This window comes from Bombus impatiens, unplaced genomic scaffold (assembly GCF_000188095.3).
Source record: "Bombus impatiens unplaced genomic scaffold, BIMP_2.2 scf_0198, whole genome shotgun sequence".
Classification (NCBI taxonomy): Eukaryota; Metazoa; Arthropoda; class Insecta; order Hymenoptera; family Apidae; genus Bombus; species Bombus impatiens.
This window is the reverse complement of record NT_176617.1, coordinates 34,096-60,898: the sequence shown is the minus strand read 5'-3', so window position 1 is coordinate 60,898 and position 26,803 is coordinate 34,096. Positions and strand designations below refer to the sequence as shown.

Genomic DNA, 26,803 nt, shown 5'->3' with positions numbered 1-26,803 from the left:
TCGACACTGGCGATCAAGAAGTCGGAGCCGTTCCAGGTCGCGAGAAAGGACGCATGATTCCGGCCTGTGTTATTATCACGAAGTATTCCGCGAACGTGCGAGAAGGTGTCGATCCCCGTGTAAGTGGAAACAGGGAAATGCGACCAGCCGTCCGTAAACGCGCCCAACGCCGACGGCTTAAAGACACGCCGCATTCTCGTTAAAGACATACGAACGAAAATCTCGTATTTAGTGGACACCAGTGCTGACACTTGTGTTTATCCGCGCAGTAAGATCTGCGGACATACGAACAAAACCAACTACGAACTGTTCGTGGTCAACGGAACGCGGATCGCGACATACGGTACCGTTACAGTTTCCCTCAATTTATCGCTACGCCAAGCTCTCAAATGGCGTTTTGTAGTGGCCGATGTGCAAATAGTGGCCTATCATCGGTGTTGATTTTCTGAGCCATTACGGGTTGCTCGTAGACCCACGCAAGCAGGTGACAGGATACGAGACGATGACCAAGCCAGGAGTTACGTAGCCATTGCACACGTCATACTAGAAAAGAGGAACAGAGGCCTACGACCGTACGCGGAACGCTCCAGACCATACGACAGGTATCCACCGCCACATCGAAGACAACGCGCAACATCTACACGGGCTTGACAATAATCGGCTGACGCTTTATCACGCAAAGAAGAAACGTTATCACTGGTAAGGGGGTACTGTGGTGGCACTTGACAACAAATACCGTCACTCGACACTAACTAGCACCGGACGACGGTAGCACAGTGGTTAGCGCAAACAAAACTGTCTGCACATTCTCAAACAAAAACACCGCAGACAACCCCAAACAACCAGAACCAGAAATAAACTACGTCACAAATTACAATCAACTAAACAAAATCTCCAAACTAAACAACAAAAAATCCTCCGGCTTCGATGGCATCCCAATCATTTTACTCAAGCGCCTACCGAACAAAATATAATGGTATTACACAGTACTCTTCAACAATGCACTAAACAACTCATATTTCCCCAGAAAATGGGAAAAGTCAAATTGATAGCCATTACAAAAAAAGATAAAGACGGCTCATCGCCCGCAAACCTACGACCCATAAGTCTCCTCCCCAACATAAGCAAAGTATTTGAAATAATCATAAACAACCCCCTAACCTTCTTCTGCACAAAAAATGACGTAATCCCAGAAAATCAATTTGGCTTCCGACACAAACACTCCACAGTTCACGCAATAAACAAACTTACGTCGGACATCTGCTGGGCGTTAAACGCAAAACAACGAGTAACCGCCTGCTTAATAGATCTCGAAAAAGCTTTCGATACAGTCTGGATCCCAGGTCTCATATACAAATTGATCAAGAAAAACTTCCCTAAATACCTAATTAAAATAGTCTGGGACATGATCACAAGCAGAACATTCGTAATGACCGAAGGTCCACACACATCAAGCAAAAAATTCTCCATAAAAACGGCCTACAACAAGGTACAGTAAATTCTCCGTCACTTTTCAGTATTTACAATAGTGACTTACTGAACTTTTTTAATCTCAATACATCCAGCCATAAACGCTCTATAGCCTTCGCAGATGACCTAATCATCTACGTAACAGGCCGCAAAACCAAAACAATAAAAACGGAACTCCAAAAACTTTTTGACAAAATTAACGATTACTACCACACACGGAAACTAAAAATCAACACGAGCAAATGCGAAACCATACTGTTTAGACCCAAGTGAAGTGAAATCGGCCTAATAGAAAGAGAATACTGCAAAAAATTCCAACTAAGAGAAAAACAAACAAAGAGGCACTCATACCACACAAAAATGCGTAAAATACCTAGGAGTAAATATAGACTACAAATTAAACTACAAGCAGCACACCGAAATTCAACTTTCTAAGGCCAATAAAGCATTCTGGAAAACAAAAAATCTATTCTACTCCAAACATCTCAACAGCAAAGTAAAAATACTATGCTACAAAGCACTGATCAGATCGATCATAACCTACGACTGCCCAATCTGATACAACATGTCAGCCTCCCAAATGGAAAAAATTCGCATATTCGAAAGAAAATACATCAGAGCTTGCTTGAGTACTTACAGATGCGAACATAGCGGATTCAAAAAATAAGTAAAAAAATAAAAGAATCTTCGACCTAGCCAACGTTCACCGCATAGACTGTCACATCCTAAAACTAATAAGAAACCACTTCGCGTAAGCTGCAAAGATAAAAGAAAACAGCTTAATCTTCAGTTGCTTATTTCCAAACGACGCATATTACAAAAGCACACTGACAACAGGCTTCATCCCCCCAGAAGCTTTCCTATACCTAGACGAAAAAAACTACTTCCAAGATCAAAATAATATCCCAATAATCTGTCACATAAAAAGAAAAATAGGGATCAGAACTATACTCTACGAAGAAAACTTAAATGGACAGACAGTAGACACTAGGTGGAGATACAACATGGCCCTTCCTCTGAAAGACACTAAAGACAAGCACAGAAAAAACACAAAAAAATATTGGTGGATACCGAATCCATGATAAAATAAGAGAGAAAACCATTAAACCGACAGAACTCAATTCCGCCATCGTATAACACAGGTGTAAACATTGTAAATATTGTAAATTATGTAAATAAACCTATTTAACTCCCCCCTCCCCCTCCCCCTCCCTCTCATTCCACCCCAATAATCCTATTTAACATCCCCCTCCCCCTCATCCTGCCCCTCCTCAAAGTTACACAGCACCCAAAAAGTAGACTACCGAAGCGTCCTGTTTCGCGACCAAGTTTTCAGGACAGAAAAAATCAACTAAAAACAAAATCGCATAAAAGCTCCGCTCCATAGCGGCTTAAATCCAAAGATTATATTAAAATACAAAAAAATGTAAAACGCCGACACATAACATAGCATGGCTACGCGTATCGGTACCTTTGCCTAACACATCTTACCAAAATTCATAGTTTATTGTGAATACCCAAATGTATTAAAATGTATCTTGGTATAATAAACATTATTTAAAAAAGACACAGTGGTTAGCGCCTTAGGTTACGAACGTTCGGGACTCAGGTTCGAATCCTGGCGCCCGTGTCCTATTTTTCTTCCACGCTTATAAATTAGAAGAAAAATTGCAGTACTCCAGCAGCGATATCTACAGCCAGCAGTTACAATCAACACGGACAACACTTACACCTCAAATTCAAAGAAACAGAAGTCGCGGAGAGTGGATAGTGATAGCGCGATAGTTTATTTGAATCATTAAAACGACGACATTCTTTAGTCAATCTTCCTACGATTATATTTATTCAAATAGCTTCCTCATTCATTATAACATCTTTGAGAAAATGGCCTGAAAGTTTCTACAAACATGATGCAACTATTTATTTATTGTAATTTTACGATCTCTTTTTTCAATTTATAGTCTAAAACATACCTTTGTTATCATTTTTACGGCATAACAAAGAATTAGCTATAGTTATAAATAATTACTTTGACAGACTTGAATTTTAGTTGTTTGTATGCAAATGGTTAATGGCATCTAATTGTTTACAGCAAAACTAGTTTATGATATTTAATGAAGTCAGCCTTTTTAATTTTAATTGTAGATGTATTTCAAAAGTGAAGTCACTCGGCAATTAAAAAACCTGTTTTAAAAATGAAAATAGATGTGCACGGTCAACTAATCATGAGTAGTAAATTAAGGTATTATGTAAAACGAAAACTTGACAAGAGATATCGCAACAACTGTTAAATTCTAAGACAAAACTTCTATTTTTAGTATTAATCATAATAATATGGATGCTTGTATCACTTTTAATTAGTGTTAAACCAGAATACGAAAAACAGAAGATCCGCCTTGCAAACAGTAATAATATGATAGAAATTCTTAAATATCTAAAATTATCATCAATTCACTTAGTTACAAGTATATAATCTTACTTCTACTGTGCTATAACTGACAGAAAGAAACAATTTTTATTACAGAATATATAGAGTTTATGATCTCGTATGTGGGATTATGGGATATATGGAAAATTTGTATTCACTATAGATTGTATAATGAAATACATTTCTTGAAAAATTGTATAAAGAACACGAATGATATGTATTTATAAATATTTTAGTTAAAGGAATAGAAGAACTTAAATAACTATTTAACTAAAGAAATTAAGAATTATGTAAAATAAATTAGAAGTATAATAAGTGTAATAGCCAGGAAAACAGAAAGAATCCTTAAAGAGAACATAAGGTATTTTCATATAAATGCTGTTTCTTTAACCAAAGAAACTAAAGAAACAGCATTCTTTCTGTTTTCCTGGCTATTACACTTATTATACTTCTAATTTATTTTACATAATTCATAATTTCTTAATCTTGAAAAGTAGAATACATATTTGTATACGGCTAAAAATATAAAGCAGTGAAAAGGAATGAAAGGAGAAGGTATGTAAAGCGACTCTTTTACCCGTCTTTGAAGTAGTGTCTACTTCTAGCCTTTGATAAATCACGCGGCAAATATTCAAGTCGTAAGATCTTGAGGACTGATGACAAAGGACTAGCGATACTGTACATATTTCACTGATATGTTTTTAACATTCTTTCACAGCAATACATATCTTTAACAGTTATGATTTTATTTATATTTCATTCTTTTTTATGTAAAGGAATAAAATATCCTCTTGTTAAAATTACCAGAAGTATATGTACACAATTCTTTCACAGCAATACATATCTTTAACAGTTATGATTTTATTTATATTTCATTCTTTTTTATGTAAAGGAATAAAATATCCTCTTGTTAAAATTACTAGAAGTATATGTACACAATTCTTTCACAGCAATACATATCTTTAACAGTTATGATTTTATTTATATTTCATTCTTTTTTATGTAAAGGAATAAAATATCCTCTTGTTATAATTACCAGAAGTATATGTACACAATTCTTTCACAGCAATACATATCTTTAACAGTTATGATTTTATTTATATTTCATTCTTTTTTATGTAAAGGAATAAAATATCCTCTTGTTAAAATTACTAGAAGTATATGTACACAATTCTGTACGAATAGATTTTTCAAAATTGTTGTGGTCGTATCTTTTACTTCCAGAGTTATCAATTTTCGGTGTATAAATATATGTACATGTAAATAGGAACATATCTTACCATGTTTATAAATAAAAATAAAATAAAGTAAATATACAATGTAGTATAAAATTGGATTGAAGTGTAAGATATAAGTTGGCACGTATAATTATCATTTTACTTTGATGAAGGACAAAGTAAATTTTGCACAAGTCCCCCGATATATTTTTGATTAATTGCAAAAAAGAATATACATTTAGTAATTGTAATCTAATTATTTTACAACGCCTTATAATGCATAAATACTTACCGACATTTTGTTGCTTTTTTCGTCGATGACATCCGCCAGCAGTATCAGTCTCCTCTTTCACTTGTAATTCACTGCAACGAACCCCTTCGACTTTTCGTTTCATTCTACAGAAAAAAGATCTTCGTGCACCAGGACATAATCTTGATACACCCTGAGGCACATCAGTTTTCACCGGTAACATCGCTAAAACAATGTTAAACAAACTTGAATATATTATACTTTAATGCTAATTCATTTGTCTAATATTGTACTTTGTTCAAAAGGCAAGTTTAGAAAATGGTTTGAGAAAGATAGAAAAAGGCAATCGTGAAACATAGTATTATACAATTTCACATTTCAAATGCCATTACGCATGACGCGAATACTAATATTTATTTTCTATAAGAAACTGAAGATGCGTGCTTATCGTATCTGATCTTAGAAATGCTAGAAATTTTGACTGGCAAAGAAATAATTATTTTCTATATCGTTCATTCTGAATTCCTCGTTATTTTATCATCCTGCCAAAGAGTTAAAATTAGCGATTTAGGTATTTACTTCGTGTCTCGCTCAATTAAAATTTTTTCAGGTAATGATTTTATCTTTCCAAATAATTTTATTGCATTCGTGTTTTCAAGTTACTCAAAAACAGATTTCCACATTTTCTTCAGTTTAATCAATTTCACGAAGGAAAACATATACCTGTTTTTATGAGCAAAACGTATAAAAGAAATTGAAGAAGACTGCATAAAGAAAAATTAATTCTATTCAAACGAAGATGCGATAACGAACACGTATCTGTTAGTATTTTATTTAAATTCTGTGAAACATTATATTTTTGAATATAGTCATATCAAAATTTCGATGACTGTGTTACAGAGAATGATAAAATCCGTTTTCAAAAATATAAAGCTGCTTTCGTTTCCTTTTTCTATTCGCGATAGTATTGACGCGTGCAAATATCAAGTTCTTCGCATAATTTCCCGAGGGGAAATGTTACGTGTGCATGATGCGTGTCGCATACTTGTAGCTAAATCGGCCTTGACAAAAGGAAGAAATGTAAAGTTCGAAGACGTGATTCATATAAGCAAATATTAAGTCGATAGGTAAATGCATATTAATCGACACCCGAAAGGCCGAAAGATGTGGCTTAGGTGAGTTGGGTTAGGGCTGGTGTTAGGGGGGTTGTCTATAGTGTTTCCAAATTTTAAGCTTACAATGCTCATCATGTAAAATTTTGCGAATATAACTTTAGTTTTGTATTAATATGTTTTGTTTTAATGTGCGTGTTAATTATTATTTATTATTATTTAAACTTTAATTCTTTTCATTACTATGTTCTATTGCTATGTTCTACCTAATTTTCCTATAAATTACAAAAATGACATGTGATGAATGACATGACGCGAAGACATTATACTGGCACACCATTGCTATGTTTCAAATAATAATTTTTTTCAAAAAATACATATACATTGCTTTTTAAATGACGTATCTAGTTTTATATAGAAATATTTCTTTTTATTATTAGAACACTTGTAAAATTTCTAAACTTTTTAAATTTATACTATATTGTAACTTCATTCTTGAGTTTGATTCGAATCTGATTAAAAATTCTGATATTGAAATTTATTATTAAATAAATGTCCATCTATCACATACAGGTATACATATGTGGCTGTACACCAGCTGGAGGACAATTCAAATCATGTTGTTGTTTTGCCTCGCAGTATCAATATCGTTAGGATACACATAATGTAATAATAAACTCCGGGCAAAACAACGTCGCCGCTACGCGCAATCGTCGAACGAAGGCGAATTTGAATTTTCCGGCTTTGCCCCGACCAGTATAAATAAACGGACGCAACCGAAAAGAGTTCAGTTATCAACGAATTATCAGCGATCTAATTAACGAGTCATTGGCGACCTTATTTTGCGACTTATACACTGTTTTAGCGAACCCGTTAGTACGAGCGTCTCAGCGAATATTGTCTGTATGTTAATTTATTTAATTATTCGAAATATACTCGACGGTTTCAACAACAAACTATCTCGTCATTAAACCTCACCGACTAACCATCCTCTACACATAAACCTCTATACATATTTAAATGAAAACTTTTATAAAGTTGATAATATCCATACAGAAGCAGAAAAGCTTTTGCCGATACAATACGCAATAACATATAATATAGTCTGGAACTCACAGTCATAAAAGTATCATGACTGTCTAAATGTCTATATTGTTGACGCTCGTGCTTGAGTATTATGTAGTTAACGCGTTGTATACAATCTTTTTTTTAGTCAAGTCGTATTCATCGCTTTCCATAATATTATACATCGCATGCATCATAGTTATGAAATTAATCTCTTGTTAAACCGTAACGGTGTTATACTCCAACCAGCTAATTGCCTTTCTTAAGAATGTTGTTCTACAATTTGAAAACAATTTATTTGTTTTCTTTCGTTCACGAGACAATTTGAAAATTTTTAATACGCAACTGGTTACTTTAAAATTTTTTTATTTTGAATTTTATAAAACTATACCAAGTAGGTACTTCTAGTTAATAAGTTTGATTGCGACATGAAGATATTGTAAAAATAGTTAAAAAAAAAATAGTTTGCCTCGTTTTGTCTAATCTAACGTACAAGCATGATTCGCGATTCTAGTTCATTATAAATGTAAATTATAACAGAGACGATAACAGAAGAGCTTTTTGAAAAAAGGATCCATAAGAGAAAACAACGAATTAAGCAAACTGTGTTGAAAGTTCTAGTTCTGATTTTTTAACATTAGCTACATTTGAATTTACAATTATAATCTAAGGCTTTTAAAGAACATTGTTCTTCCTATATTTACAAAATAAGTACAATAATTCGACTAGTTGATGAGCAAATACTTTCGACATTTATTTTACAATTTACAATTATAATCAAAGGCTTCTAAAGAACATTGTTCTTCCTATATTTACAAAATAAGTACAATAATTCGACTAGTTGACGAGCAAATACTTTCGACATTTATGTTTCCTCTACTTTACTATTTATGTTTACTTTTCCTCTAAATGTGTGTAATGTACATGGTAATAATTATGTACATTATATTTGATTAGTTTCAATAATTACCCTTACACATTCGTTGAAATAATCTATTTGAATAATTTACATAATCACCAGACTAAATGATCTTTAATTTAAACAACAGGCAAAAGCTTACATAAAAAATTTCAAATTAATTATTTAACTCTCTATTATTACCTATACCTAAGCTCCATTATATAAAATTATTGTCACAAACATAAACAAATGTTACGACGCATACAATAAATGTTATGACGAACAGACACTTCTTTTACATGCCTTCTAGAATTTTATATCGTGTATGTTATTTTATGTACAATATTTATGCATTCGCTGTTAAACCAGAAGTTTCATATGATTGTACGTTATTATAAATTTATATACTTCACTTTTGTTAAAAACCGAGGAGACTCGATATTTTCTAACATTTCATTATTAGGTTGAATAACAAATTTTTGTGAACTGAATATGAATTTTCGTGTATGAAAATATTCATGGGTGAATATATTGAAATGAAGATTATCAGAATCGAAAATATATTAATTGAGAAAAATTTGCTGGACAGTATCAAAATAATTAATTGGAACAGACGAAGGAAGTCTCATCTTTAAATGTCTAAACAACATTGTGCTGAATAAGGTTAACTATCTTTATCCATTTTTAATGAGATTGCGAGAGTCATATTCTACTTTAAACTCTTATTCGACAAACGAACAGATAGTGTTAATAAGCATTGCCTAATTATCAATGCATTATGTAATTATAACAAAAAAGAGGAATAGACAACATAATTGTCTTATAAAGAAATCTATTGTTAATTAACTTTTTCTCACACGATGAAAGTCATTACAATTTAGCCTGCTTTTTGTGATATTTAGAATCATCGAGATATTTACTTATACTATTATTTACTAAATACTCTATCTTCATCCAATTTTTAATCTTTTCCAAGCTTGGAAAATAATTTACGTACAAAATACACATTTGAATTTTTTTAATGAAAATTCATATAGGAATGTAGTGTTGTATCGTGGACGGATTGCCTGGGAGATATCGGGTGTGTGTTGTCAGTGTGACATCAATCCACATCAGAGACCAGGCCACACACCTTACTGGGTACTCTCAATAGTCTCAGGGACTCACCATAAATCTGGGCATACAACTATGGGCATAGCCCGTAGTACGATGATCGGTGCAAACGTAAATATTACGGGCATAGCCCGTAGTAGATGATCGGACCAAATATAATATATAATATAATATATAATAGCTTGTTTACGTTTTCGGCCCAACATTCTCAAACGTAAATCGTAGGTTAAGGGGTTAAGGTCCTTCAGACCAAACAAGGATCTTTTATTTCAAGTGTCCTTCACATTTGTGAAGGGAAACTTGGTTTTTCTCACGTTCGGTATCTTCTGTTAGCAACTTTCTCTCGAGGGCGACTAAGACCCTTCCTAGTACACCAAACTTCTTATTACCCAATCAACTCACTTTCCTAGCCAAAATTGTCCTTAACGAATCAGCTCATTTCGTGTCCTTAGACACACCCATCACTAGTTTCCCTCCGCCACAACATCGTCACTAAACTTTACTTATTCTCTATCTTTAAAATAGTCAAAATCTTTCTACCGAGTTTCTACCCTTGGACCAGTCGCGTACTTAATTTACACATACGCATCAGTGTAACTAGGTTCTATATAAAGTTGTTGGAGTGAACTGTGATTTATACGTGTCAATTCAGTGTATGTTCAATTGTAATTACTGAATTCATAACAAAGTTTGATAAAAAGAAAGTTAATAGTTGTGTTACGGTTCAACCTTCTTGTTTTTATCATCTAAGCGTTAAGTTTACGTGACATCAGCGTTGTCATGGAGTGTTATCGGCGTATTTAAAAAAGAACCGTTGTAAGGAAGTTAGTTAGTGACGAATAATGATTGCGTAAACATAGATTAACGGAGCATCAAACGTTATTATAGCAATCATACCGTTACCAAATCTACTAGCACTATACCATTTTCCTACATTTATGAAGTTTAATTGATAAATTGGAACTGCATGTCATGCTCATCTTCATGACTAATTCAAAACAACTAGCGATCATTTTGCAATTACTTTGCAGCATATCGAAGTATTGCCAACAGAAAATTACAAAACACGTAATTGTAGTAAACGTACGTAAACTGTAGTAAATTATCAAGTTTTTTGCGTTTTCGAATGTACTGATTTTATTTTCTATGGTTCCCGAAAGTATAGATATTATATCAATCAATAAGTAAGTTAAACTCTTCGTCAAAAAGATAGCCCAGGTGTGCTATCTTTAATTTCTCAATGACGCGTGTAAAGTTTTTCGTTTGTAACATATAATATCAAAACATTATGAGCTCAGAATATGCGGTTCGTAGAAAATAATTATAAATATTATGAGGTTTAGTGTGTAACAAAAAAGAATCGTTTTATTTTAAGAACGAAATGATAGCACATGTACAATAAGAAAATAATAATCAACATAAATTGTAACTAACAATAATTAACATATATACTTGTTTAATAATGGGTACATCCCCCTTTATTTTCTATTACTTCTATTGTACGATTTGGTATCGACTTGTATAGTTTTGCTATCTTTAATTTCTCAATGACGCGTGTAAAGTTTTTCGTTTGTAACATATAATATCAAAACATTATGAGCTCAGAATATGCGGTTCGTAGAAAATAATTATAAATATTATGAGGTTTAGTGTGTAACAAAAAAGAATCGTTTTATTTTAAGAACGAAATGATAGCACATGTACAATAAGAAAATAATAATCAACATAAATTGTAACTAACAATAATTAACATATATACTTGTTTAATAATGGGTACATCCCCCTTTATTTTCTATTACTTCTATTGTAGGATTTGGTATCGATTTATATAGTTTCTGGATATAATTTAGACTTAACGTATTCCATTCGAGTACAATTGCATTTTTTTAATTCTTGTACGTGTTGATACTGCTTTCCATTCGCGTATACGCCGTGAACAAGTTCTGCCCAGCAATTTTCAATAATATTAAGGTCCGTGGAGCGTGCAGGCCACGGCAAAATAGATATATTATTTTCATTAAAATATGATTGTACCAATCTTGATGTGTGTACAGATGCATTATCTCGTTGAAAGATGTAATCAGGTCCAGAAATGCGTTCTGCATGATTATTTATTTGTTCTTTGATTAAATTTATGTATCGGACACTATTCATTCTCCCATCGATAAACTTGATACTTGTCTTGCCGAAGTAACCGATGCCGGTCCAAACCATCACGCTGCCTCCTCCTATTTGTCGTCGAATTGCTGACATTGTCTCTTTTCTTATGTCATGAAAATAATATTACAGTCCATCAGGACCATCCAAGTTTAATCTTTTTTCGTCTGAAAACAGTACCTTTCTCCATTTCTTTTTCCAATGCACTCTTTCTTTTGCAAAACGTAAACGTTCTACTTTGTGTTTCGTTGTTAACGAAGGTTTCTTTTTCAATTTTAGCCTCTCAATATTTTTGCAGGATAGTAGAACTCGACGAACACTTGAAACACTGGCACTAACACTAGATTTCTCCATTATTTGCTTCGCTGTTAACTGTGAGTTGGAAGCTACACGCAAAATTGCTCGCTTATCACGATCGGATAACGATGATGGCCGACCAGTACTTTTCTTTTTGCCATAATCTTTAACGTTTTTTAAGAAATTGTGTATTACTTTACGACTTCTTCTTATCACTTTAGATATTTTTGCTACTGATAACCGTTGCTGTTTTAGCTCACGAAATTGCTTTTTTTCAGACTCGCTTAATCTCGTTCCGCGTCCCATAGTTACAAATTTATGTAATATTGTACTGTAATCTTCACTCGCTGACAGATTACGAACTACTGAGCAATTTCTAAACATATTTACAGAGTGTGCTATCATTTCGACCTTAGTATTGTAGTATCGTTGACGAGGGGCCTGGAGAGTGTCGCGCGAATTATAAACAAGCGGTTGCTGAGCATGTGCGTGGTGGGACTGAGACAAAAGATATGAGGCTAAGACAAAAGATAAGGGGTTGCTAAGGGACATAAGAAGCCCCAGAGAGGGGCCAGAGAGTGCGAATGGCGTTGTCAAGATAGCGTTGCTAGCGTTTTTGAGAGAGAGTCGAATCCGTGGTGACGAAAGTTACTAATTAATTATTTGGTTGTCTTAATTATAATATGTTGTCGTGATTAGTTCATGTTAAATAACCATCGTTTACTGTTTAATCAATATCTGTTTAATCCATTTATTGTAAATAAAATAATTATAATAGTTTACAATACTACAGTATGGAACAATTAATAGTTTACGATACTACAGTATGGAACAATTTTTCTTTGTTGTATACAAACATCTACGACATTGTGACTTATTTCCAGTAAGCCGCGTATCCTGAGCTCATAATATTTTGATATTGTATGTTACAGACGAAAAACTTTACACGCGTCATTGAGAAATTAAAGATAGCACACCTGGGCTATCTTTTTGGCGAAGAGTGTATATTATCGCTCTCTATTTATATTATATTGAAAAAGTTGATACCGCTCATTTCCGTCTTGGTATTTAGTTGCAAGCAGGAGATTATGTTCGCATACTCTGCGACACAATTATACAGGGCAAAAAGGGCATGTAAAAGATTTTCTTTAGAACTCTTCTCTAGCAATAACAGTAAAAGACAAAGGTTGATGAATAGAAAAATTAAAGCAAGAGAATCTAAGCGAAATAACAATGAAAATCACTTTTGCTTACCCACACATACTGTTACGAGAAACATGAGGGGAAATATATAGTATTTATACATATAACAAGAAGTATATAAATGACAATTGCATATGAGGTAGTGTATAAGATGCGATGAGTGGACTAACGATTGACTATGAATACGAGGAATTTGATGAGGGTGTAGGGAATTTTTGAGAATTTACGCAGTTCATGGACCGAAATCGAAAGAAGAAGAAATTTGATCTTATCGTTAATTTGATTTACTATGTTTGATCTCATGAATTCCATTTTTGTTATCTTATGTTTATTATGAAGGAATTTAATAAATACGATTACAGAATTTTCTCATAAATTAAAATGTTACAAACTTAGAATTTTCAGTATTCGGCTTTGTATAAATTTCTCACGTTATTTTATTCTTCAATAATAAAGCCAAGTTACTATAAGCAAGAATATTGCAAAACCAAGTCACACGTACACACATGTATATACATAATTTCGACCAATTACTTTATTCGAATTTTTATTCGAAACGCAATGGATGGCAGATACTAGCGTGTCATTTGCATACAGATCTTGCAATTACCGGCATTCTTACGGTGTTACCGTTATAATGACGCTTCGACACTTGATCAATTAGCCATCAAAAGTGTCAGCGAATGCGCGATACCGACCATTTTCCAGCTCAGTCCACGGTTTATTAATTCCTTTGCAACAAGCATCGATGATTAACGACCGTGAGACCTCGTCTCGAAGTCCTCCGCGCGTAAATCGTACCAGCACGTAACATCCTCGAGATCCTGGCCGCGTATAAGCAGTACCGCTTTTCTCTCCTTTAAACGAGTTTCTTTCGTAAGCCGCTTATCTCGCGGCGCTAATTCGAAGATGTTTATCGACAGGCAGATGCTGCCGAACGACTGACATTTATCAGAATGTAACTCGCATTGACGAGCAACAAGTACTTAACGGTCCTGGAACCGACCGACGGAATGTCGAAAGGTGTCATAATTAATGGATTCGTGAAGGGAAAGTCGACGCATGTAGCTGACTGATAAAAGTCATTTCGTCAGGATTGTGATATTTTTGAAGGAGCATTGCCTTCTCGCCTTTAACGTGCTTCATGTTTCTCTGAAATGTTTCTGAGCAATATATATCGAGTCGATTGGAAGCTTCTTATTTCTTTAAAATGTTTCTGAGTAATATATTGAGTTGATCGGAAATTTTGTAGCGATTTAAGGAAAACCTGTAAGCAATGTGAGCCTCATACAGACCAAATTGACCAATTAGACTTTTTGTACATTTGTCAATTTTACTATAGAAGAACTTCATTTATCTGAATTAATCGGGGCATAAGCAATGTAGATAATAGTAGTTCATTGATTCTCACCATTACGTATGATCTTTCGTTTATGATAGGAGTTTACGTTCAAATAATTTGATCTAATCATCAGGAGTTCATTTATGGATACTAAGTAAGATTTCTAATAAAAAGAAATCTACTATATTAATCATATGAGTATGTCGGAGATGAAAGGAAAGCCGAGGCCTTTCCTTGGAAATTTTGGGAACATCCTCTAGTACTCTAGCCTAGATTTTATCATAGCTGTAATTGTTCGAGATTTGTGATAGCGAGATTGGGCCCGAGGTGACAATTGGTCACGGGATAGACGTTTTGCCTAACGGAGGTCTGGAGTGGTTGTATGGGTTTTCCGAAAAATGTGGTTGTGGCGGCATGCGGCCTCGAGAGCGGGCCTAGCCACGTGTGATGTTGTCTTGGAGGTGCCGATACAATGGGACATACATTGTATTAATAATCAAACTCCAGGCAGAAACTGCCTAGCAACGGCATTTGGAACTTTCTCGATGCTTCCAACGAGTTCGTATCAAATTCCAGGCAGAAACTGCCTAGCAACGGCGTTTGGAACCTTCTTGATGCTTCCAAACGAGTATAGAAAACAAAAGGCAATCGTACAGCGAGAAAAATCTCCACGAGGCTGGCATTCGTGCCAGTGCCTTGGAGAGTGACACATCGAGCATCAATCGTATTTTTTTGTGTCTAAGATTAGTTTACGCTTAGTGAAGAGTTATCCCGTTGACCGTGGATTCGTTTGAACCCAAAACATTGTTAATAGCGTTCATTAAACTTATTATTCGTAAATCATACTATTCATTAAACGTACTATTCGTTAAACTTATTATTCATTAGACTTATTATTTGTTAAACTTATTATTCGTACAATTTATTATCCACTAACTTTATTATTCGTCAAACTTATTATTCATTGGGCTTATTATTTGTTAAACTTATTATTCATTAGACTTATTATTTGTTAAACTTATTATTCGTACAATTTATTATCCACTAACTTTATTATTCGTCAAACTTATTATTCATTGGGCTTATTATTTGTTAAACTTATTATTCATTAGACTTATTATTTGTTAAACTTATTATTCGTACAATTTATTATCCACTAACTTTATTATTCGTCAAACTTATTATTCATTGGGCTTATTATTTGTTAAACTTATTATTCATTAGACTTATTATTTGTTAAACTTATTATTCGTACAATTTATTATCCACTAACTTTATTATTCGTCAAACTTATTATTCATTGGGCTTATTATTTGTTAAACTTATTATTCATTAGACTTATTATTTGTTAAACTTATTATTCGTACAATTTATTATCCACTAACTTTATTATTCGTCAAACTTATTATTCATTGGGCTTATTATTTGTTAAACTTATTATTCATTAGACTTATTATTTGCTAAGCTTTGTAGTCTTGTATATACGTGTAAATATAATTTCGGCTTTGTGAAACAATGACTAATTCATGTGAAGAGTTGTTACGCGCCCAAAATTCTAATCATAACCCGACAAGTATATGAATATTAAAAATATACTAATTGTTATGTATAACATGAATGTATGAATTAATAGACCGAAAATATTTATGTAAATTTGCATTTTTACAAACGCTAACAAAGCAGTGAAGTTTGAATAAATTTGTCCTATCTTCTACGTATTTTATATATTTTTGTATTTGATGTATTATCCGAAAACATTGAAATGTACGGATGGTGCAATAAATGCTAATGCCAATATAATACTATATTTTTATATGTGCGTTTATCTTCTCCAGTTTTGCATATTTACAGAAACATTGGCAACTAAGATTCTATTTCAAAAGATAATGTTTGTTACGTCGTTAGTTTCCTGTATTCTATAATTTATCGAACGGATCAGCAGACTTTTGAGCAGCTCATATCAATGATATTTTCCTAGAATTAACATTTTATCGAATAATGTATTTTTGCCATTTATTGCTGAACTCCACGATATTCTTTTAAAATATTTTGGCTTTTCAACAATGAATTGTTTGAAATAGATTTTGTACACTTTCAGCTTCTTTTTCATGAATTTAATGACCACGATAAAAATTGAAATTTTTTCATATTGTAAATTGTGTTTTCATATTGTAAATCATAGTGTAAATTAAGTTCGTCGAATTGGTAATTGTTCTATAACAGAATAAGTGGTGTTGATCATCGATTGTAGATTGTAAACGTTATAAATGGAAGATTTAAAAACGCATTTCAGGCAGTTGCTACTTCGATCAAAGCTCGGCAAAAGCTTAATAAAATTTTAGAGAGATATTACTGATAATAATAAGACCATTTCAACTTTTGTACTTTTGTTTATGGAGAATTGCAACAATGGATCGTTATAAATAATAGCAAGCGTGTTAGAAGTCGTGATCTACCAATTTATTGGAAACATTAAACCAGAAGGAGCGTTTAAAAGAAGTGTATGATTAAGCTGTTAAACCTATCATAAAATTATAAACGCATCAAGCAAGGTATTATTAAATTGCTCTTGCAATAAAGATACTAACCGCATCTCTTGGATTATTCTACCTAATAATTTTTACCTTTTAACATTACTAAACGGCACACTATTATCTTAAGAAACTTTGTATTTTTAAATACTGTCAGGTTAAGAAGATATGTGTTGTTAATTTATATCACTATTGTAAATTTCTCTCGATTAAATTATCCAAATTCTACGTGAGAAAATACTTTTCAAATATATGATACAAGTTATAATAAGTAATTTTTACTACATATAAATACGGAGGATCTTAAAATAAAGTCAAGAGATTATTTAACAGTCAACGCGTGTTAACACGTGGACACAGACAAATCGTGTTACATTGGTACGTACTTTTGGCATCTATTAATCGTTCGCGTGGACTAAGATCCGAAGAGGACAACTGCTCCTTTACCTTGGCAACATCTTTTGGATGCAGGATATCGAACCAACTTTGACCCAACAGGTCACCCTGTGCAGACATAAAAAATTCATTTCTATAATATACAATCTTTCTATATTTAAAATTTTCATGCTATCAAACTATAAATTTTACTAATTGTTTCATCCCCAATTGATTTTATTTAGGAAACTGTGGACATATAATCATTCACAAAACTGTTTGTACATCCTATAAAAGGACTATCTATATAAAAAAGGTATTGCATCTTGTACATGTACAAACGCAAACAATTTTTCTACATAATATCTTTCAATCAAATTTTACAAGCATTTGTATAATAAAATAACGTAACATCCTATAAAAGGACTATCTATATAAAAAAGGTATTACATCTTGTACATGTACAAACGCAAACAATTTTTCTACATAATATTTTTCAATCAAATTTTACAAGCATTTGTATAATAAAATAACGTAATAAGGAAAAATCATTTATTTTGATACGTTTTTAAAAAGTTCAGTGAGATCTTAAATTTAGCAGGCTTCTAGACTTTTTTCTATTTACTTTCAATGTTACCCGACATGTACATGGTACATTTCGTACACTATAGTTGCGCAATATAGTATAACTTATTATATACTTATTATATACAGGGTGGTTGGTAACTGGCGGTACAAGCGGAAAGGGGGTGATTCCACGCGAAAAAAGAAGTCGAAAATATAGAATAAAAATATTTTTTTTTAATTTTTCCATCGAGACAGCGATCTACAGTGAGATCCGTTATAACGAGACGCGATACAGTGCGCATGTACCGAGCGAAAATTCAAAGTCGATTTTCTCGAAAACAAAGTCTCAAACGAAACATTTTTATTGTATATTTTCGACTTCTTTTTCCGCGTAGAATCACCCCCTTTTCGCTTGTACCACCAGTTACCAACCACCCTGTATATATTTATAATATAAATATGAAGTAATAATAGTCATTTTATAGCATTATGTGTATAAATGTAAATATTTTACGAAAATAAATAAATGAGAAGAAAGAGATTATATTTTTGCAATCATGTTATTTCAATCTGTAGACTAAGTTAACATTTTCTGAGTTCCTTGGTTTACTTTTAAAGTAATTCCTATGTTGCTTTGAAAGTAATTTTCCAACATTCTTAGTATCATCAATCCTATCTGTGTTCTTAATTTTAATTAACTTTTCAAATACGTCAACTTCACTGTGAAATTTGTTGGAAACGTATTTTAAATAAAGATAGCCTTGTTATAGAATATAGATAGTTTGGAAAAATTCCTGGTGAGCCAGTAAGGATTTGGAGCTGCTCAGGAATTTAATTTTTATAAGAAAAATAATGTGGATAAAATTACAATTGTAAGTTCTTTCTAATTGTCGCGAATAATGAGAGAACATATATGCTAGACATCATATACGTTACGGACAGTATTACACTGCACAATTTACAGATCACAGAGAATAGATTTATTTTATTACTAGGTATACTATTTCTATTTTAAATATAACGCTCGAAGAAATTTATTTTATTACTCGTGTTTTATTACCAGTGCATCGAAAGAAACAGAGACTGGATACCTGAGAATAATTGAGTGTCTGCAAAACAGACTCGGATACATAAAGAATTCTTCCACGATCACAGCCCACCACGAAGACAAAACCCTCCGCAGCCTGAAACAAGAGAAGGCGCCTTTGATTACGTCACCTAGATCAAATATTAATTGCGATTATGCAATGAATATCATGGGAAATCGATGGATATTGTTATTGATAATTGTTTGAAGTTATTTCAATTTTCTGGGCTTGAAAAAAAGCAACCAACGAATTAGTAATTTGATAATTGTTTTAACTTTAATGAACTCTACAAATGGAGAAGCGTTTTGTAAATTATGTAGCAAATTTTCTTTTATAAGATAAAAATAAAGTAATGTAAGATTGGAGAGATTGTTTAGATGATACACTTTGAGAATACAAATATTTTTCTTTTACTCATATCGGTTTTAATTGTTACGAGTTCAGAGAATTATTTAGCTTTCATGTAAAATTTTTATTTTTTGCTGTTTCTTTTTCAAACTTTAGAAAATTTTTTATGTTTTTTATATTTACCTTTATATTTCTATTTTACGTAAAAAGTGTATATCATTTTTTTTGCATATTAATAAAGCTATAGAAAAATCTACACACCTGATAATAATAATCAACAGAATTTTATAAAGAAATATTTTCTTACGAATTCTTTATATTATACGCGAAGCACAGATGTTTCTATAAATTCATATTTTTATTAATGCCATTCAATCTAAATAGAGATTTATTTCTCTTTTTAAATATTCTAACACATATTTACTTTGTTCTATTATGATAAATATAAAAACTATTTTTTCTTTTTACACAGTTTATCGACTATACAACGTAACTTCGATTAAGAGTGTTGAAAATGCACTGAGTAGTTAGTAGTAAAATTGAAAATTATAAGATAAGGAAACCTTGAAGTAAGTAAAACAATTTAATCGGCTAGTATAGGAATAGAAAAAAGAAAAATATATAGAATGAAATAAATAAATAAATAAATAGATATATAAATCATGTTACTTTTATCTACATAATAATAATGTTTCATTCAATATATAATTTAGAGCTTATTAACATGTACTTGGGTATTTGTTTTATTAAAAATCCATCAATCTTTTAATAAATTCCAATTCCTTAAAATTACTTTTGAGAAGGAATCTCGCCAGTGTCATTTAAATAAACCTATTTACTGTTTATTTGTGGCTTTTTGATCAATACCTTGACACAGAGTGAAAAAGAATTTGCACGTATGTAAATACTGTCTAACTTGTGTCGAAACTTGTCTAATAAATTACAGAATTAGTAGCCTATAATTACACTATCAACGACTAAAACATAAAATTTGTACCAAAGAAATTAAGATGTAAATTGCGCGAATATATACACATTGAAAAGAAGAAGTATGTAATTCATACTAAAAGGAATCATTTTTTAACTAAAAACCGTATGGTGAGTTTGCTGTGGTGGTAAATTTGACACTGTACTTGTGATTACTCGTCAGGAACCGACAACATTTTCTATGGAAAAACTCAAAAATAAAATTAATCAAATTACATGATTATCGAATTTTCCTTGGGAATATCCTTTATTCTTCTATGAACAAATAGATATCATCTGATGCGAAGGGATTAAATAAATGAGTATATCCAATGATATCTTTCGTTAGTAGCTAACTCTGAAAAAGGCTTAAAATGATACATTCCTGAGTTAGGAGGTTTTAACATTTTTTTAACATGAGACCATGTTGGTTAATCGTGTTGTTGCAACGTTAGTAATCAATCAATGAAATTTGTTAAAGGTTACAGGAACAAGATTCGAAAGTAAAACTATTTTACATAGCTGTAAGATTTTCCCTGCAAATGTTTCATCCTTCTACTATCCCACGTACATTATTTGATGGCTAATAATTTGTTAAATAAACAAATACACGATAACATCTTTCATTCTTGACTCGATGGTAAAAGTCAATCTGAAATTCGAATAGGTTCCAGCGACGAGTGTTTCCAAACGGATCACCAGGATACCCGAGGCGACTCATCCTGATCGCAAACGTGAAATTCGATCGCATGTAAATTGTGTAAATCTCGTAACGGCGAATGGACTGGTTTAAGTACATAGGGGCGTACGGACGTTAATGAATGTTGTATAGAAACGAAGATATATCGTCACAGGCTTCGCAAATGTCGATTACGCAACGACAACGCACTTAGTCTGGCTGGCTTACCTGCCAAGGAGATTGACGATACGCATACGAACATTGACGCGCTGCTGCTCTCGCACTATCGCGATCATTCGATAAGGATCCATGCGCGTCGGGCTTTCAGGATAACAAGCAAAAGTTGTACACGTCGTACCGGATGTCTGATCAATTTCAACCGATTGTTTCTTGCTAAACCTAGTCTCCCTTGTTTTATTTTTGCTCGTTAATGGTTGTAGAAGGTAATTGTTCAAGATATTAGTTTGTCTAGTGGAGTGAAGAATGTCGAAACGAATGTTGAAATTAAACGTTATTTGCTTTTCATGCGATTAAACACAGGAAGACCTAAGTTGAGATTAAAATTACATTTTAACGTGATTGTATTAGGTTGTGTAACAAATTCATTCTACCGTGTCATGAGAGATGAAAGTCTTGCTGTAATCTAATGTATCTGCTAATAAACAATTTTGTACTAACCACACATACCGTTCATTTTTTCTCAAATGGTATTATTAAATAACGTAATGTGTCTATTCATACTATTTGTACATATTCAACGTGTCACGTTATTCTGAACATTTAATAAAATAATTCTGAATGCAGAACATATTTATTTTTACAGAGAGTATTCGCCATCATAATTGCTTAATTATATAGAATAATAAAATATTTCAAATAAATGTTACTAAATGTGACAGTAGCCGGATAAATAATAACACAAAAAATGTCACTTTACTTAAAGAACTTTGAACGCAGAGTTTACTCATCTGGCAGTTTATCTGATCAAAATTGATTACCCAGCTTTTATTCCATTTTATTAAAAAATCGTGGATTGATATCTGGCATCGTTTCGAGACATGCAGGGTGTTTGAAATAAACTTCCCTAATGCGTTCTTTTAACGAAGAGCACCGTTGCCATACGACATAAAATCGCGTCAAGAATATCTTACACTGCAAAGACGTACAGTGACTCACGAGACTATACGTGTATAGGAAAGCTTTATACAGGGTGGTTGGTAACTGGTGGTACACGCGGAAAGGGGGTGATTCTACGCGAAAAAAGAAGACGAAAATATAGAATAAAAATTTTTCGTTCGAGGCTTTGTTTTCGAGAAAATCGACTTTGAATTTTCGCTCGGTACGCGTGCACTTTATCGCGTCTCGTTAAAACGGATCTCACTGTAGATCGTTGTCTCGATAGAAAAATTAAAAAAAAAATAAAAAAAAATTTGTATTCTATATTTTCGACTTTTTTCGCGTAGAATTACCCCCTTTCCGCTTGTACCACCAGTTACCAACCACCCTGTATATTAACGCATTACATAACTCACCTATTATAGTACAAATATGAAGTATACAATTTAGTAGATTAACGATAAAATTTGCTATCGAGGTTAGATGTGTTTCCATAATTTAATTAAAAAATTATTGAAAAAATGGATCAATAATTATTGTGATTCGATTCTCATTATCATCGTAATTATTATTGACATATCGTTTGCTGTTTGCACGATTTCTGTCTTTAAGTATTAATCATATAAATGATTTTTATTGAAAGTAACATAAAAGATCCTGTACAAATTTCCCTACCAACTTTCTTAAAACTTTAATTTCGAAAACAATAACAGAAACTGAGTTTTAGTACAATATTTACAATAAAAATAAAAATTTGCAATAAAAAATAAAAATAACATATAAAGTAAGATAAAGATATCAGAGTTGACGAAAAGAATCATTCGTACAATGCACAATGATTTTTTTTCTGTAATAATTTTCTGTAGCAACTTTTTTGTTACGCAATTAATATCTTTGAATAAAATGAAAATAAATTTGTTTCGTTTAAACACCGAACAATAAGAAAATCTCTGTAGAACTTAAATGGCATCGCAGATATGGTTATGATGCAGTATCAATCAATTTAATCGGCAGATGTCCCGTGAGATAAGTTGCATTCCCTATTACTCCTCGGAAAGATGTTGTAACGTTTATGGGCTGAAGATGCGTATCTCTATAATTGCATGTTATGATGCTGTTTGATATAAAACGTTAATAAACAAAAATGCCTGGATGAAAGAAACTTAATTCCCGTTTAATACTTTGATGTCCAATGAATCCATATTTGATCACGATCCTGATTAAATATCAGACGTTATTTTTCTGCCATTAACTGAAAATTCTGTCTATTGATTATCCCCTACAAACCTATCGGCAGGGAATATACATTCCCTTTCATTATTATTATTAGAATACCTGCTGGTTCTATATAAAATATGAAAATTAATCTACGTTACCATGAAAATAATTATTAATTAGTTAGTAGTTGTGATCTAATATACTATGTAGGTATGTAGCAAAAATTAAAGCTATTTGGAAGAGTTATCGTAGCATAATAAATCATAATAATTATACAATGTGGATTCCTGCGATTGTTTAACTTGAATCCTATTAAATAGGTAAATTATATAAAAATTGGTCAAAGTAATGACACGAAGATGAGGCAGAGATAATGAAAAGAGAAAGATAAATTTTGTTATTATTGCAAATTATGAAATTATTATTATTATAATATTGTATTATGCTATTATTTCGAATGAGATAATAATTCTTGAAGGTTTTCATAATCTCCTAATGATTCTTTTAGTTTATTTAAGTTTCTGTAAGTACCCTAATATTTATGAACGAGAGTATACATCTAGAAATTGTATTTTCATATTAATATGTTTAAACAAAATTAAATTCGCTGTATCCGCGACAATTTTTATAAATTTTTCTAGTGCTGTACCTATAAAACCGCAACTCATATGTTGTAGTTTAGATGTTATATGTATGGTAATTCAGTTACAATTCTAACTTTTCATTCTTCTAACGATAAAATTTATAATTTGCTCGAATTCATTAAAGAAGCCAAAATAACAGACAAAAGAATATAATAATATAGCAATAGCTGTATCCTAATAAAATAAATATCCGTTACTAATAACCATACAGTTGATGAGATGTAAGAAAAAAGTACTTATTGCAATATGTAAAGGACGAAACAACTCTCTATCTACCTTCTATTCTTTTTCAGTTACATTCACAAAGATATCAAATTGTCATGCTCGAATGCAAACACGCATTATACATTAAGAAGAAATCTTCCAACGATTTTATTGTCTTTAAAATCATTGGAAATGAAAAATCATTTGTCGTTCAACAGCAGGACCCTAGCCGTTTAGACCCTAACGTCTAAATATTATAAAGAATACTTTTTTTTATTTAAAGGATCGAATAATTTCCTATTTAGGTTTTATTCTTTTTCCTTTTTGGGGTGTTATATTAATAAAAAAATGATATTGCACAAACATCTGTGGTCCGATCATCACGCAATACACGATGATAAAAAGTTTTTGAACGATTTTATTGTCTTGAAACTTAACGTCAAGATCTCAACCGTCAAGGATGCAGAGTTCATAATTAACGTCTAAATATTATAAAGAATATGTCTTTTTATTTAAAGGATCGAATAATTTCCTATTTAGGTTTTATTCTTTTTCCTTTTTGGGGTGTTATATTAATAAAAAAATGATATTGCACAAACATCTGTGGTCCGATCATCACGCAATACACGATGATAAAAAGTTTTTGAACGATTTTATTGTCTTGAAACTTAACGTCAAGATCTCAACCGTCAAGGATGCAGAGTTCATAATTAACGTCTAAATATTATAAAGAATATGTCTTTTTATTTAAAGGATCGAATAATTTCCTATTTAGGTTTTATTCTTTTTCCTTTTTGGGGTGTTATATTAATAAAAAAATGATATTGCACAAACATCTGTGGTCCGATCATCACGCAATACACGATGATAAAAAGTTTTTGAACGATTTTATTGTCTTGAAACTTAACGTCAAGATCTCAACCGTCAAGGATGCAGAGTTCATAATTAACGTCTAAATATTATAAAGAATATGTCTTTTTATTTAAAGGATCGAATAATTTCCTATTTAGGTTTTATTCTTTTTCCTTTTTGGGGTGTTATATTAATAAAAAAATGATATTGCACAAACATCTGTGGTCCGATCATCACGCAATACACGATGATAAAAAGTTTTTGAACGATTTTATTGTCTTGAAACTTAACGTCTAGATCTCAACCGTCAAGGATGCAAAGTTCATAGTTAACATCTAAATATTATAAAGAATACTTTCTTTTTATTTAAAGGATCGAATAATTTCCTATTTAGGTTTTATTCTTTTTCCTTTTTGGGGTGTTATATTAATAAAAAAATGATATCGCACAAACATCTGTGGTCCGATCATCACGCAATACACGATGATAAAAAGTTTTTGAACGATTTTATTGTCTTGAAACTTAACGTCAAGATCTCAACCGTCAAGGATGCAGAGTTCATAGTTAACGTCTAAATATTATAAAGAATACTTTTTTTTTTATTTAAAGGATCGAATAATTCCCTATTTAGGTTTTATTCTTTTTCCTTTTTGGGGTGTTATATTAATAAAAAAATGATATCGCACAAACATCTGTGGTCCGATCACCACGCAATACACGATGATAAAAAGTTTTTGAACGATTTTATTGTCTTGAAACTTAACGTCTAGATCTCAACCGTCAAGGATGCAAAGTTCATAGTTAACATCTAAATATTATAAAGAATACTTTCTTTTTATTTAAAGGATCGAATAATTTCCTATTTAGGTTTTATTCTTTTTCCTTTTTGGGGTGTTATATTAATAAAAAAATGATATCGCACAAACATCTGTGGTCCGATCATCACGCAATACACGATGATAAAAAGTTTTTGAACGATTTTATTGTCTTGAAACTTAACGTCAAGATCTCAACCGTCAAGGATGCAGAGTTCATAATTAACGTCTAAATATTATAAAGAATACTTTTTTTTGTTTAAAGGATCGAATAATTCCCTATTTAGGTTTTATTCTTTTTCCTTTTTGGGGTGTTATATTAATAAAAAAATGATATTGCACAAACATCTGTGGTCCGATCATCACGCAATACACGATGATAAAAAGTTTTTGAACGATTTTATTGTTTTGAAACTTAACGTCAAGATCTCAACCGTCAAGGATGCAGAGTTCATAATTAACGTCTAAATATTATAAAGAATATGTCTTTTTATTTAAAGGATCGAATAATTTCCTATTTAGATTTTATTTTTTTTCTTTTTTAGGGTGTTCCTATCATCACGCAATATACGATGATAAAAAGTTTTTGAACGATTTTATTGTCATGAAACTTAACGTCAAGATCTCAACCGTCAAGGATGCAGAGTTCATAGTTAACGTCTAAATATTATAAAGAATACTTTTTTTTGTTTAAAGGATCGAATAATTCCCTATTTAGGTTTTATTTTTTTTTCTTTTTTAGGGTGTTCCGATCATCACGCAATATACGATGATAAAAAGTTTTTGAACGATTTTATTGTCATGAAACTTAACGTCAAGATCTCAACCGTCAAGGATGCAGAGTT

At 31.9% G+C, this 26,803-nt stretch overlaps 1 protein-coding gene across 1 annotated transcript in view; it reads right to left on the bottom strand.

Annotated features, from left to right (window-relative positions):
- LOC100747319 (protein cycle) overlaps window positions 1–26,803 on the bottom strand; it is a gene marked incomplete at its 5' end in the record, with an annotated part of 71,847 nt that overhangs the window by 12,728 nt on the left and 32,316 nt on the right. The window contains 3 exons of the mRNA XM_024366120.2: window positions 5,408–5,590; window positions 17,473–17,590; window positions 19,120–19,212. Coding sequence (XP_024221888.1) covers window positions 5,408–5,590; window positions 17,473–17,590; window positions 19,120–19,212 — 394 coding nt within the window. The remainder of the gene's footprint in view (window positions 1–5,407; window positions 5,591–17,472; window positions 17,591–19,119; window positions 19,213–26,803) is intronic.